Genomic DNA, 12781 nt, shown 5'->3' with positions numbered 1-12781 from the left:
ACAATACAGTGGAAGTTCTCTCCTGCTCAATATCGCACAGTACCATTGGAATTTATTTTGTCAACCTAAACAAAGAGACAGCTTCTCTGCTGAAGAAATGCAAAAACTGCAGCCCACTCTCAGCAAGGCACTTAAATAATTCAATATCAGCTAAGCCATTGAGCTTAGAATTAATCACATGTTATCTCAGAAAGGTATGTATTACTGAGGGGAGTAAGGCTGATAAAGATTGAAGGGGAAAGGGAGATAAAGAGTGATACAGACAGATGGATAGATTTAGATTTAGATTTAGATTTAGGTTTTACTGTCACGTGTACTCAAGTACGGGGTACAAGAGTGCAGTGAAAAGTGTACAATGTCGCCACACACAGTGCCATCTTAGGTACAAAGTACATAGTTACAAAATCTTAGTTATCTTCGTTAGGATAAAGAGACAGTGCAAAGGAATTCCTATTTCTTATGGTTTTATAATCAAGGGTTACGCGGATAGGGCAGGAAAGTGGATGTGAAAAGAGTCAGTCAGCCATGGTCCGACCAAAAGGCACAACAGGCTCAAGAGGCTGAATGGCCTACTAGAGTTCCTATTTCTTATAGTCTTATGGGGTTAGAAAGAGATGGAGGGAGGTAGATAGATGCATGCAGTAGCATGTGCTAAAATATCTAAAGTGTGTCTTAACAATAAGCTCTAAACCAGAAGACAAGTAGCAACACGAAATATTCAGACTGGAAGAAGGGAGACAGCAAAGTGACCTAGCTCGTAGAGTTTGCATGAGTCTTCAAGTTAATGGTATTTGCATGCGATTAACAGACTGTGATTTTGTGTTGACAGTTATTGACCTGAACAATCTATGGCAGACATGCCATAGACATGCCCTATCCCACATCAAGAACAGAACAATGCAAATACCCATGTAGTATCACTTAGCCAAAAGAGATTGTCTAGGTCATGCCTCTTTATTGTTAAACCATCCACATAGCCGTTATGTTAGATCAGGAGATTGGCCGAGAACATACTCCAATAAACATTCCGGGTGTCATGTGACACACTCAAAGATAGGTACATGGATATCAGGGAACAGCCCCTCGGTGCTCAGAACTGTCAGAGTCCAGCAAAAACAGAAATTGCTGGAGAAATTCAGGCAGCATCTGTAGAGAAAGAAACAGAGTTAATGTTTTGAGTCCAGTGACCCTTCTTTAGTTCTGAACAAAAAACAAATGCTGAAGGTCACAGCAGGTCAGGCAGTGAGAGTGCAAGCTAACGTTTTGAATTTAGAGTTATCTAGACTCGAAACGTTAGTTTGCTCTCTCTTTCTGTCCATGGATGCCGCCTGACCCACTGTGATCTCCAGCATTTGTTGTTTTCAGTACAGATTCCAACACCTTCGGTAATTTGTTCCTATCTTCTTCAGAACTGATAGCAGCTAGGAATACCACTTTTTCTTAGCTGCAGTCAGTTCTGAAGGAGTCACTGGGCTCAAAACGTGAACTCTGTTTCTCTCCCTACAAATGCTGCCAGACCCGTTGAGTTTCTCCAGCAATTTATGTTTGCATTTCAGATCTCCAACCTCCGTAAGTACTTTGTTATATTCTACAGAGGCCAAGTTTGGATCTGCAGGAAATAAGCTTGTATAAATCTAGTGTATGATTGCCAATGATTTCTGAGCAATAAACTTGAATTTGAGCAATGTGTTTGAACCTGAAACACATGAAATTATTTAACTCTCTTTAAAAGATTTTTTAACAGGAGACTAAATATGAAAGACAGAGAGGGAGAGAGAGAAAGATTGAGCAGTGTGCATTACAATCAGCTGGCAGTATGATTTACACTGTTAGATCGCAACGTTCCAATAAAACAGCCCACTCTTTATTAGATTAAAGCTATTCGGGAGCAGTACTGATTTCACAGATTAATGGTACATGAAACAGATACACCATCTACAAAACAGACCATGCAGATGGCCAAATTTTAATTAGAACAATACTGCATTAATCATTTATACTAGCAGCAGATTGTTTCAGTTCCCTCACCTCATTTGCCTCCCGTTGGCATAGCTACAGAAATGGTTATAAACACAGCAACAAAACACACAGATGAGCCTCAGGGGGAGTCTGCACAGACTGTCTAAAATCCATCAGTTCTGATCTGTCATTCAGACTGCGGTCAGGGGCGGCACAATTCAGTTTTGACAAGGGAACCACGCAGAAATATTGCGAAGTTCAAGAACAGCTCCAAAACCAATTAAAAGGTAGCTTTGCAAAGCGTAGGTGTGATGCAGAAAACGCAGCATCCTCCAATGTGCTTGCAGCAAACTCCCACAAACCTGATAATGACCAGACAGCGTTGTTTCTAGCTGGGACTGTCGGAAATTGCTTTTCAGACAGAGGGAATAGTTTTAACTCTGAGCGATATGCAAAAGTGGCAATATCCGCTCGGTCAATCCTCACATGGAACGTCATTACACTGCAGTTAATCTTCTCTCTATTATACCACTATGCAAAACTGACATTCCCTATTCATAGACCATAAGGCAGCACGGTGGCTCAGTGGTTAGCTCTGCTGCCTTGCAGCCCCAGCTACCCGGGTTTCATCCCACCCTCGGGTGCCTGTCTGTGTGGAGTTTGCACATTCTCCCAGTGTCTGCATGGGTTTCCTCTGGGTGCTCCTCCCACAGTCCAATGATGTGCAAGTTAGGTGAACTAGCCATTTGGACTTAATGGGCCAAAGTGCCTCTTCCTGCACTGTAGGGATTCTATGATTCAAATTGTTGCAGTGTAGGAGAAGGCCATTCAGCCCATAATATTAATAGGTCACACTGTCAATTGGACAATTAAGAAATATGTTCTGATAATTCAGAGTTCATAAAATTACACTACAATGCAATACACTTGCAAGCATCTGCTAACTTCAGTCACATTCGAGCGTCTCAAAAACTAATTCTGCAGGGTGGTCCTCATTTGAAATCAGGATCATAATTCATGAAAACAATGACTTTAAGTGAAACATTTTTATGTGAAGCGTGGTTTCCCATAGGAATCAATGTTAAGCCAGAGTTCAGTTCCTGTGGACAACCTTTGCCTGGAAAAGCCAATGAAAAATTGAAAATACTGTTCCAAACAGATGCAGCACCATGCATTCTTCACTGAAATAACATGCAAACCAAAACAAGGAAAGCTTCAGTGAAGCAGGAGGCAGTGGCCTAGTGGTATTGTTGCTAGGCTATTAATCCAGAAAATCAGACAATGTTCTGGGGACCCAGGTTTGAATCACGCCTTGGCAGATGGTGGAATTTGAATTCAATTTTTTTTAAAAAGTCTGGAATTAAGAATCTGCTGAGAAACCTTTGCCAAAAAAAAACTAGAGAACTATGGATGCTGGAAATCGGAAACAAAAATCACGAATAACTGGAAAAACTCAGCAGGTCTGGCAGTATCTGTAGAGAGAAAGCAGAGTTAACTTTTTGCTTCTTCAGAACTGTGACCTGTTGAGATCTTCCAGCAATTTCTGATTTTGTTTATGAAACCATCGCCTGTTGTCAAAAAAACTCATGTGGTTCACTAATGTCCTTCAGGGAAAGAAATCTGTTGTCTTCACCTGGTCTGGCCTACATGTGACTCCAGACCCACAGCAATGTGGCTGACTCTCAACTACCCTCTGAAATGGTGTAGCAAGCCACTTGGCTCAAGAGCAGCTAGGGGTGGGCAGCAAATGCTGGCCAGTTATCGATGATCACATCCCATGAATGAATTAAAAAAGCTAGCTTGCAGAGAAAGCTTTATAGTACAGTATAGATGCAGTACAAGTTCCTTTACCTATACAGGAATAGTTAAGTACTGGGGACTACAATGCAGAAGAGAATTATTTTAAAGAATTAAATCCACAGTAGTTCTTCTACCACCAGAGAAATTTAAAACAAAATTAAAAACCGAGTTCAATACCTGAACAGTTAAACAAAATAATCTTTGATTCAAGGTATTGACATACTGAGAACAGCTCCAGCAGTACAATAAATCACTGATGATACAATGACACAAGATGCAACTGAGAAATAAGATGATGTTAAATTGGGATTCTGTTCTCCAATACCAGCAGCCAATAAGTAGTTTCAGCACATAATCCTCAAGTGAGCACAGGTAAGAAAAACACATCAAACTATTTACTATTCCATTACTGCCAGGTCCAAAGATTCATTAATTGGGTGGGAAGGGGAAATAATTTGCAGACTATTTAGATAAACAAAGAACTGCAGGTGCTAGAAATCTGAATCAAACAACTTCTGAAGAACTGCACTCAAAACTTTAACTCTGCTTTTTCTCCACAGATACTGCCAGACCTGCTGAGTTTCTTCAGCATTTTCTGTTTTTGTTTGTTACAGGATACTTAGCGTTGGGCTTGATGTGATTCACTTCCACATGCTAGAAACTATCTGTATTCACACATAGGGCCTTGTTTCCAGCAGGCAATATGAATCAATGAATACACAGTCTTTTTCAATGAAGAACAGCCAATCCCTGCTATATGCTCATGGCAGCATCTTGACTGAGCACAGTCCATTCCCTGTTTTGAATTTAATTGGTTAATTAGGATTGATAGTTATTGGTTTCTGCTGCAACTCAATGCCAGCAAATCAGCAATTTCTTTTCATGTTGTATAAACTGTTGTTTCCTGTCAAAAGTTGACTTTTTAGCATTTCAGTCCTGATAAGTGCAGGACAAAAAGCTTTGAATTCATGTCTCCTTTTGGCAACGTCTCGTTCTGTATTCCCAAGCAATTGTTAATATTTAGGCTGTAAAAGGGAAGATTTGGCTGCAGTGAAGAGGCGAAACATAACAGGCAACACAAACATAAGAATTGGCAATTGGCATAGCTGGGATTTGTTGACTACAACACTGACCTGAATTTATGTAGCAAGTTTAACATAACAAAATGGCCCCAAAGTGCTTCTCAAGAGCATTGTCAAACATAATTTGACACCAAGTGTTGGAAGGTTTACTAAGAGAGGTGACCAGTAGCTTGGTCATAGAAGTGGGCTTTGAGGAACATCTCAAAGGGGAAGAGAGATGAAGAGATTCAACGAGGGAATTCAAGAGTGCAGTGCCCAGCCAGCTGAAGGCACTGCCAACAACAGTGGAGTAACTCATTTTGAGGATGTACGAGAGGGGAGAATGGGAGAAGCGCAAAAATTTCAGTAGTTGGAGGTTACAAACAGTTATCATGCACATGATACAACATCTAGCCTCGGAGGATAAAAGCCATTAAACTTTTGGGATCACAAAAACTGGTCAGGCGTACTTATGATGAACAATACGCACTTCATAATTTCAGCCTCCATACTCCAGCACCGAGTCCGAGCTTCTTTCCCCTGCGAAGAACTATTTTCTGTTTGACTAGCCCTACTCTTATATTTAGCTCTGCGTGTTAATCTGCTTCAGCTACGGTCATCACTCTAATCTCCCTTTTCCACAAATCTTATCAATGGATTGAGCGTCTGCACAGGCCAACTGGGCTCAGTCACCATGGCAACATTCCTTCCTGCCAGCCAATTAGCAGCCTATTCCACATTCGTTGCTCTCTCACCATCACTTCCACCTTCGCAGTTGCCAGATACAGGCTTTCCAGCCTCACCATTGATGGTAATGTTGTCCTGGATCAGTGCCGGCTATACCATCTGGATGCAGTACTCAACTGGAGAAGAGTTTGGGCCGAAAGGCAGGCCACATGACCATATCCTGACCTGAACTAGAGGCACCCCTGAAGGAGATCCTTTGGAATGAATTTATGTGAAATTAGGCAATTTTCTAGAAAATTATGTGAAGGTCTCAACCAAATGATTACTCATTTTGCACTATCACTTAACACCAATTTCACTCCAGATAGGTACCAGCTGATAGATTAAAGCATATTTGGTCCAGTAGAACTATGGCAACTTTAAACATTTTTTTATTTGACCTATTTTTCCCGAAACAACCTGTTCAGAGATGTTATGAACCACCACTGGAGCACATGAGACTTGAAACCAAGCCTCCTGGTCCAGAGGTAGCGACACCACTTCTGTGCAACAAGAGCCCTACACATCTTTAACTCTTTAGCATCGTTTTGCTCCTTTGGTGCGTGTATTAACACAGGATATTTTTAGAGTAACAAATATGTTACTAATAAAAAAAACACTGGTTAAGCCTTAACTTTCCTGACAATCAACATTACATTTGTAATTTTGGATTTTTGCCATAGAGCCATACAGTCATATAGCATGGAAACAGACCCTTTGGTCCAATCAGTCCATGCCGAAGATAATCCCAAACTAAACTAGTCTCACCTGCCTGCTCCTGGCCCATATCCCTCCAAACTTTTCCTATTCATATATCCATCCAAATGTCTTTTAAACGTTGTAATTATACCTGCATCCACCAGTTCCTCAGGAAGTTCATTCCACACGTGAGTCACACTGTGTAAAAAAATTGCCTCTGATGTCTTTTTTAAAATCTCTCTCCTCTCACCTTAAAAATGTGCCCCCTAGTCTTGAAATTCCCCATCTTAGGGAAAAGACAACTACCGTCAACTCTATCTATACCTCTCATTATTTTATAAACTTCTATCAGGTTATCTCTCAACTTCCTACGCTCCAGTGAAAAAAGTCCCAGCCTATCCAGCCTTTCTATAGAACTCAAACCTTCCATACCCGGCAACATCCTGGTAAATCTCTTCTGAGCTCTCTCCAGCTTGATAATATCCTTCCTATAAGTGGGCAACCAGAACTGGACACAGGTGTTTAAGGAGAGGCCTCACCAGTGTCCTGTAAAATCTCAACATAACATACCAACTCCTATATTCAAAGGACTAAGCAATGAAGGCAAGTGTGCCAAACGCCTTTTTAACCATTCTGTCTATATGTGATGCAAACTTTAAAGAATTATTTACCTGTACCCCTAGGTCTCTTTTGTCTACAACATTATCCAAGGTTCTACCATTAATTGTATAAGCCTACCCTTGTTTGTTGTACCAAAATGCAATACATCGCATTTATCCAGATTAAACTCCATTTGCCATTTTTCAGCCCATTGACCCATTTGATCAAGATCCCTTTGTAATGTTAGCAGACCTTCTTCACTGTCTACTAAGCCACTAATTTTAGTGTCATCTGCAAACTTACTAACCATGCCTTTAATATTCTCATCTAAATCATTTATATAAATGACAGACAAAAGTGGACCCAGAACCGATCCCTGTGGAACACCGCTGGTCACAGGCCTCCAGTCTGAAAAGCAACCCTCCACCATTACTCTCGGTCTCCTGCCGTTAAACCAGTTTGGTATCCAATTATCAAGCTCACCCTGAATCTCATGTGACCTAACTTTACTAATTAGTCTACCACGCGAAACCTTGTCAAAGGCTTTCCTAAAATCCAAATAAACAACATCTACTGCTTTGCCCTCATCAACCTTTTTGGTACCTTACTCAAAAAAACTTAATCAAATTTTTCCTCATTGAATTCAAACTCTTCCATCTACCATGGTAGTTTTTAAACTCAGGTTCCCAGAACATTACCGGGGTATCTGATTAATAGTCTGACAATAATACCAACAGGCCATCACCTCCACTTCCCCTCCAAGCCACCACAATTTATTAAGGATGTCAAGATCTTGGTGGAAGTTCAGAGGAAACCTAATAGAATGTTTCCAGGTGGTTTGAGTTACGTGGAGAGACCAGACAGGTTAAAAGAAAAATACTGCAGATGTTGGAACTCTTAAGTAAAAGTAGAAAGTGCTGGTGAAACTCAGCAGGTCTGGCAGCTTCTGTGGAGACAGAAACAGATGTCACGTCTTGGGTCAAATGTGACTCTATTTGAAATGTTACAAGATCAGTTCAGTATTTCCAGTTCTTTCTGCTTTTATTACTAGAGAACCTGGGATTATTCTCCTGACGAGCAGAGAAGATAAAAGAGAGGATCACTCAGGCTGTTGAAAATCTTGAAGGATTTTGGTTGAGTAAACAGAGAAAAACTACATCCATGGCAGAGGGATTAATCAATAGAAAACACAGATTTACGGTGATTGGTAAAAGAACAGAAGGCATCCTGAGGAAAGTTTCTTTTAGAAATTGATGAGACCTGGAATGGGCTGTCAAAAAGGGTGCTGTATCTGGAGTTTTCAAAGGGGAAATTTATAAGTACTTGAATGGAAAAAAACAATTGGGCAATAAATCAATGAAGGAAAGGAAACAAAAAAGGCAATAGGGAGGGATCCATTCTTTCACAACCATCAGATATCTCAAAATGCTGGAAATAAAAACAAAATACAGCAGATGCTGGAGATCTGAAATAAATATAGAAAGTGCCAGAGAAACTCAGCATATCTCTCCCTAGACTATTTTTTTCATCTCTGCTGTTTTAATGTACAGAACACAGTCATCAATTTGCACACAGTGCACTCTCACAAACAGGAATGTGAAAACTAGATAGCCTGGTTTTTCGTGTGATGTTGATTAAGGGATAAATCTGGACAGGGCTTTAGGGAGACCACCCTTGTTCTTCTGCAAAATAATGCCATGTTTACATCCATCTGAAAGGGCAGATGGAGTTTAATGCCTCACATGAAAAGTAGCACCTATGACAACGCAGCATTCCATGGGGAAAGAGCAGCGTACAGAGATTATTGCCAGTCACCAGCACAGATACAATGGGCCAAATAGCCTCTTTCTGTGCTGCATCATTCTATCATGCCAAGACACTTCACAGAAGGAACAAGCTTTCACAAAGGCCCGAGGAATCTGATAGGAAAATGTTGCTTTTTAAGAAAGAATGTAGTCACTGTCATCACGAAAATGCAACAGCGAAAGGAGCCAGCAATTTCTGTACAAGGTAGAACAATGGAGAGAAACACTAAACAGGACATAAGCGAGATTCCCTTACTTCTCTTTAAATACTGCCACGCCAGCCTTAGTTTCATTCAGAAGCCAACACTTCACAGCCTACACCGTACACTCCTGTTCTGGTAGCACAGCTCCAAGCCACTCACCATCCTGACTTGGAGATATAACTCTGTTCCTTCAGTGTCGCTGGGTCATAATGCTGGAATTTCCTCCCTAAAGGCATTGTGGGTCTACCTACAGCACAGGGGCTGCAGCTCATCACCACCTTCTCAAGGAAAACTGGGAATGGGTAATAAATGTTGGCCCAGCCAGTGACACCAACATTACATGAATGAATTAAAATAAACTTCCAGCTTCAGAGACTACAGGTGCTGCTCACTGTCCCACGGTGGGTCTAGATTGGGAAGCTGTTCAGGGAAAAAGGAGATAGACCTGTATTTCTATTGTGCCTTTCACAGCTTTAAGGCATCTTAAAGCATGGTACAGCCAATGAAGTACTTGCTTTGTAGAATCGCAGCAGCCCATTTGTAGACAGCCAAGCACCCACAAGTCACAAAGCGATAACGCATTTACCTGACTTTGAATGAGGATTAGATGTTGGCCAGACTCTAGGAAAGACTGCTTTCTTTGATTTGGAGCTGTGGGAGTTTTTTGCATTGACAGGACCTCACATTGTGATCTCATCAGCAAGACTACACCATCGGCAGTGCAGCATTCCCTCAACGGTGCACTTGAGTATCAGGCTGGATTAAATGCTCAAATCTCTGGATATCCGTTGTTCGCAAAGGCACAACATTAAATGTGAAATCACTCCTCTAACTAAATTTGACTTGTAACTTCCGCAGTTTATAATTACGTTCCCTGAGCAGTTTCACTAAAGTGCATTAAACCTACATCGATCTTTGTTAAATCTTAAGCCAGGACATTGGTAGATATTAACATACAAGCAAGTACATCTCTTGATTGATTAAATTTTCAGCCCTATCATCCTGTCCATTATTCTTGTAATATTCTCTGTTGGTATCAGTACAATGTATCCTGCAGGTATCAGTATTATTTAGAACCGTGTGTCCCACACAGCTTCCATTCCAATTTGGAAAGGGATTGTTCTCACAGAAGCCACTAAAAGGCAATGATTTACAAGAAACATTTCATTGTAGTACTAGCAAAAGTCCTGTGGCATTGCTCACTGTGAGTTAAACTCTGAATACTAGCTGACATCTCTTGGCACTGCTCACGAATCGGAGTAATTCACTCTAAACATTGTTCGACCTCCAGTGGCATTACTCAGTGAAATCAGATAATGTTCTGGCTGATTGGCTGTGGCACTGTGCTCACGTTGAGTAGTGGTGAACCTCCTTTGGCATTGCTCCCAGTCACAGCAGCTTTAAAGAATGCTGGTAGACACAGCGCCACGGCACAGCATGCTAAGAGTCAGGGGATGTGGTAGGCATTTGAAATAAACACACAGAGAGATGGTGAAGTACATCAGTGTTGGTAAAATGCCTTTTGATTGACTTCTAAAATCTTTGAGTCAATGAGAGGAAATGAACAGTGCTGAAATTTTCATTCAGTCAGCGGTAGTTATAAGATATTTCTGTTATTGACACATAGAAAGCAGGGTGTGTAAGATAAACACAGACTGCTTTATAATTTTTACCTTTGTGTTTATGTAGTCACACCTGCTATTCTTACATCCTCCATTAGGTGGTGTTAGTGATACCAATATAGCAGGAAGACCTAAATAAAAACCTGAAGGACTGCAGATACTGTAATTCAGAAACAAAAATAGAAATTGCTGGGAAAGCTAAGAACAGTTCAGGAAGGGTGACTTGACCTGAAATGTTAACTCTGATTTCTCTCCACAGATGCTGCCAGACCTGCTGAGCTTTTCCAGCAATTTCTGTTTTTGTAGCAAGAAGACCTGTTCTATTTACCTTCTTTGGAGATGGAGCTGCAACTTCCTATGGGCATTTTACAACAAACACACTCAGAAAAGACACTACAGCCTCCAACTAACCATGAACAAGATCCCTGGAGACTAACCAGAATGTCAGGTATAACTACCAGTAGCCTGAGGGGAGGGGGGAATTACCTTATGAAGTAAACCACATAAAACAGCAAATCCCACCATTAGTACTGTGGAAGAACCTGCTAATATGTACAGTATGAGTTTTGTTTCTAGCATGGCTAGACTAAAGCAGAAAGATATTGCCAATTCTTCAGTGTCGCTGGGTCAAAATTCTTGCAATCCCTCCCTCACACCATTGTGGGTCTAACTACAGCACATGGACTGCAGCAGTTTCTGAAGAAGGGTCTAGGCTCGAAACGTCAGCTTTCCTGCTCCTCTGATGCTGCTTGGCCTGTTGTGTTCCTCCAGCTCTACAACTTGTTATCTCAGCAGTTCAAGAAGGCAGCTGACCACCACCTTCTCAAGGGCAACTAGGGACGGGCAATAAATGCTGGCCCACCCAGAGATGCCTGATCCCATGAAGGAATAAATAATGAAAAGAAAACTTTTGCACTTGAAAATCTCACACATCATAAACAAGTAGAATGAAGCCAGGAGGGAAAGCCCCCAGTTTTACAATTCTCTAGATTGGGAAAGGAACTGGTAGTAGCAAAAATGTAATTGCTGTCATTTCTATTTCTGATTCCTGATTCAGATCTGCGCAAATGATACAACTTCTGAGCAGAAAAAGGTAACAGGCTGGAGTGTTAGATAGGAATTGGCAATTCAGTTCCTCGAGCCTTCAATAATGACGACTAATCTCCCACAACTACATCCTCCTACACTATACGAACATCCCTTATTCTCAATTATTCTCCATTATTCCCAACATCTTTAGTGCCCAAAATCCAATGGAAGCTATCTTGAAATTGGCCAATGAGCAACCAACAGCTCCAAATTCCAAAGATTCACAACCTCTTAAGAGTGAAGAACTTTCTTCACATCTGAGTCATAAATGGTTGACCCTTCGTTCTGAGACTGAACCCCCGGTTTTAGATTGGTTCCAACTGATATCGCTGAAGTGGTGTTATGTTCCGTACAATAAATTAGAACAAAACATTGTTAGACTAAAATGAGCTAAGAACATCTCAAGAACCACTTACCCGAGGGCACTGGGTGGACTTTCCTCTTTAACTGTTTATTGGGTTTGAAAAAACCTGGCATCGTAACTGGGTGAATCTCAACATTCTGCAACAACCATCCTCTTTGTTCCAGGGTCTCCTATGTGCAAAAGTTGCCAGATGATCCTGAGTGTTTCAATATACAGTGCAAGTAACTCCACCCACTGTTCCCTTTTCACATCATGCACACTACGCCCCTTGGTGATGACCAACTCCAGTTAGTCTCCAGGTTGGCTATGTACAGTGCTGCAGCACACCGACCCCCCACCCCCCTTGTTACCATAGAGGTTTCATATTTCAGGGAAAAGGAGATGTTGATTATCTCATTGTCAGCTCTAGCCTGGAGTAGAACTAAGGGCATTCTGTGTATTATGCATTGACTGTGCATAACAATCAAGCAATGTATTCTGTTCCAATGGGTTTTGTTTCAAAACAATTTCAGCTCAGGCTTGAAATGACAGGATTGCTCTTTTGTTCAGAGACACTGTGTATTGTGATTGAAGTGTCTTTGATTTTCGCTTCCCATACATGTTAAAGAAACGTAATTCATATTTTCATTTATTTGTTATTTCTACCCTTACATCCATTCAATTTTACTTTATAAATCATGTACTCTCAGTTTTATGCAAAGAATGTTGTCAACCAAAATGACGAAAATGCAAAAGGCATTGAATAGATTACTGAGATAACAAGGTGTAGAGCTGGATGAACACAGCAGGCCAAGCAGCATCAGAGGAGCAGGAAAGCTGACATTTCGGGCCTAGACCCTTCTTCAGAAATGGG

At 41.1% G+C, this 12781-nt stretch overlaps 1 protein-coding gene across 1 annotated transcript in view; it reads right to left on the bottom strand.

The window, feature by feature from the left end:
* The window catches only part of LOC109937235 (protein transport protein Sec24A-like), a 54217-nt gene extending 42176 nt beyond the window's left edge, over window positions 1-12041 (bottom strand). The window contains exon 1 of the mRNA XM_048616202.1: window positions 11981-12041. Coding sequence (XP_048472159.1) covers window positions 11981-12041 — 61 coding nt within the window. The remainder of the gene's footprint in view (window positions 1-11980) is intronic.
* Between the last annotated feature and the right edge of the window lie 740 nt (window positions 12042-12781).

The sequence above is a fragment of the Rhincodon typus genome, chromosome 34, assembly GCF_021869965.1.
Source record: "Rhincodon typus isolate 14 chromosome 34, sRhiTyp1.1, whole genome shotgun sequence".
In the NCBI taxonomy this organism is placed as follows: domain Eukaryota; kingdom Metazoa; phylum Chordata; class Chondrichthyes; order Orectolobiformes; family Rhincodontidae; genus Rhincodon; species Rhincodon typus.
The sequence above is the reverse complement of the archived record's forward strand: the minus strand, read 5'-3'. Positions and strand labels throughout refer to the sequence as shown.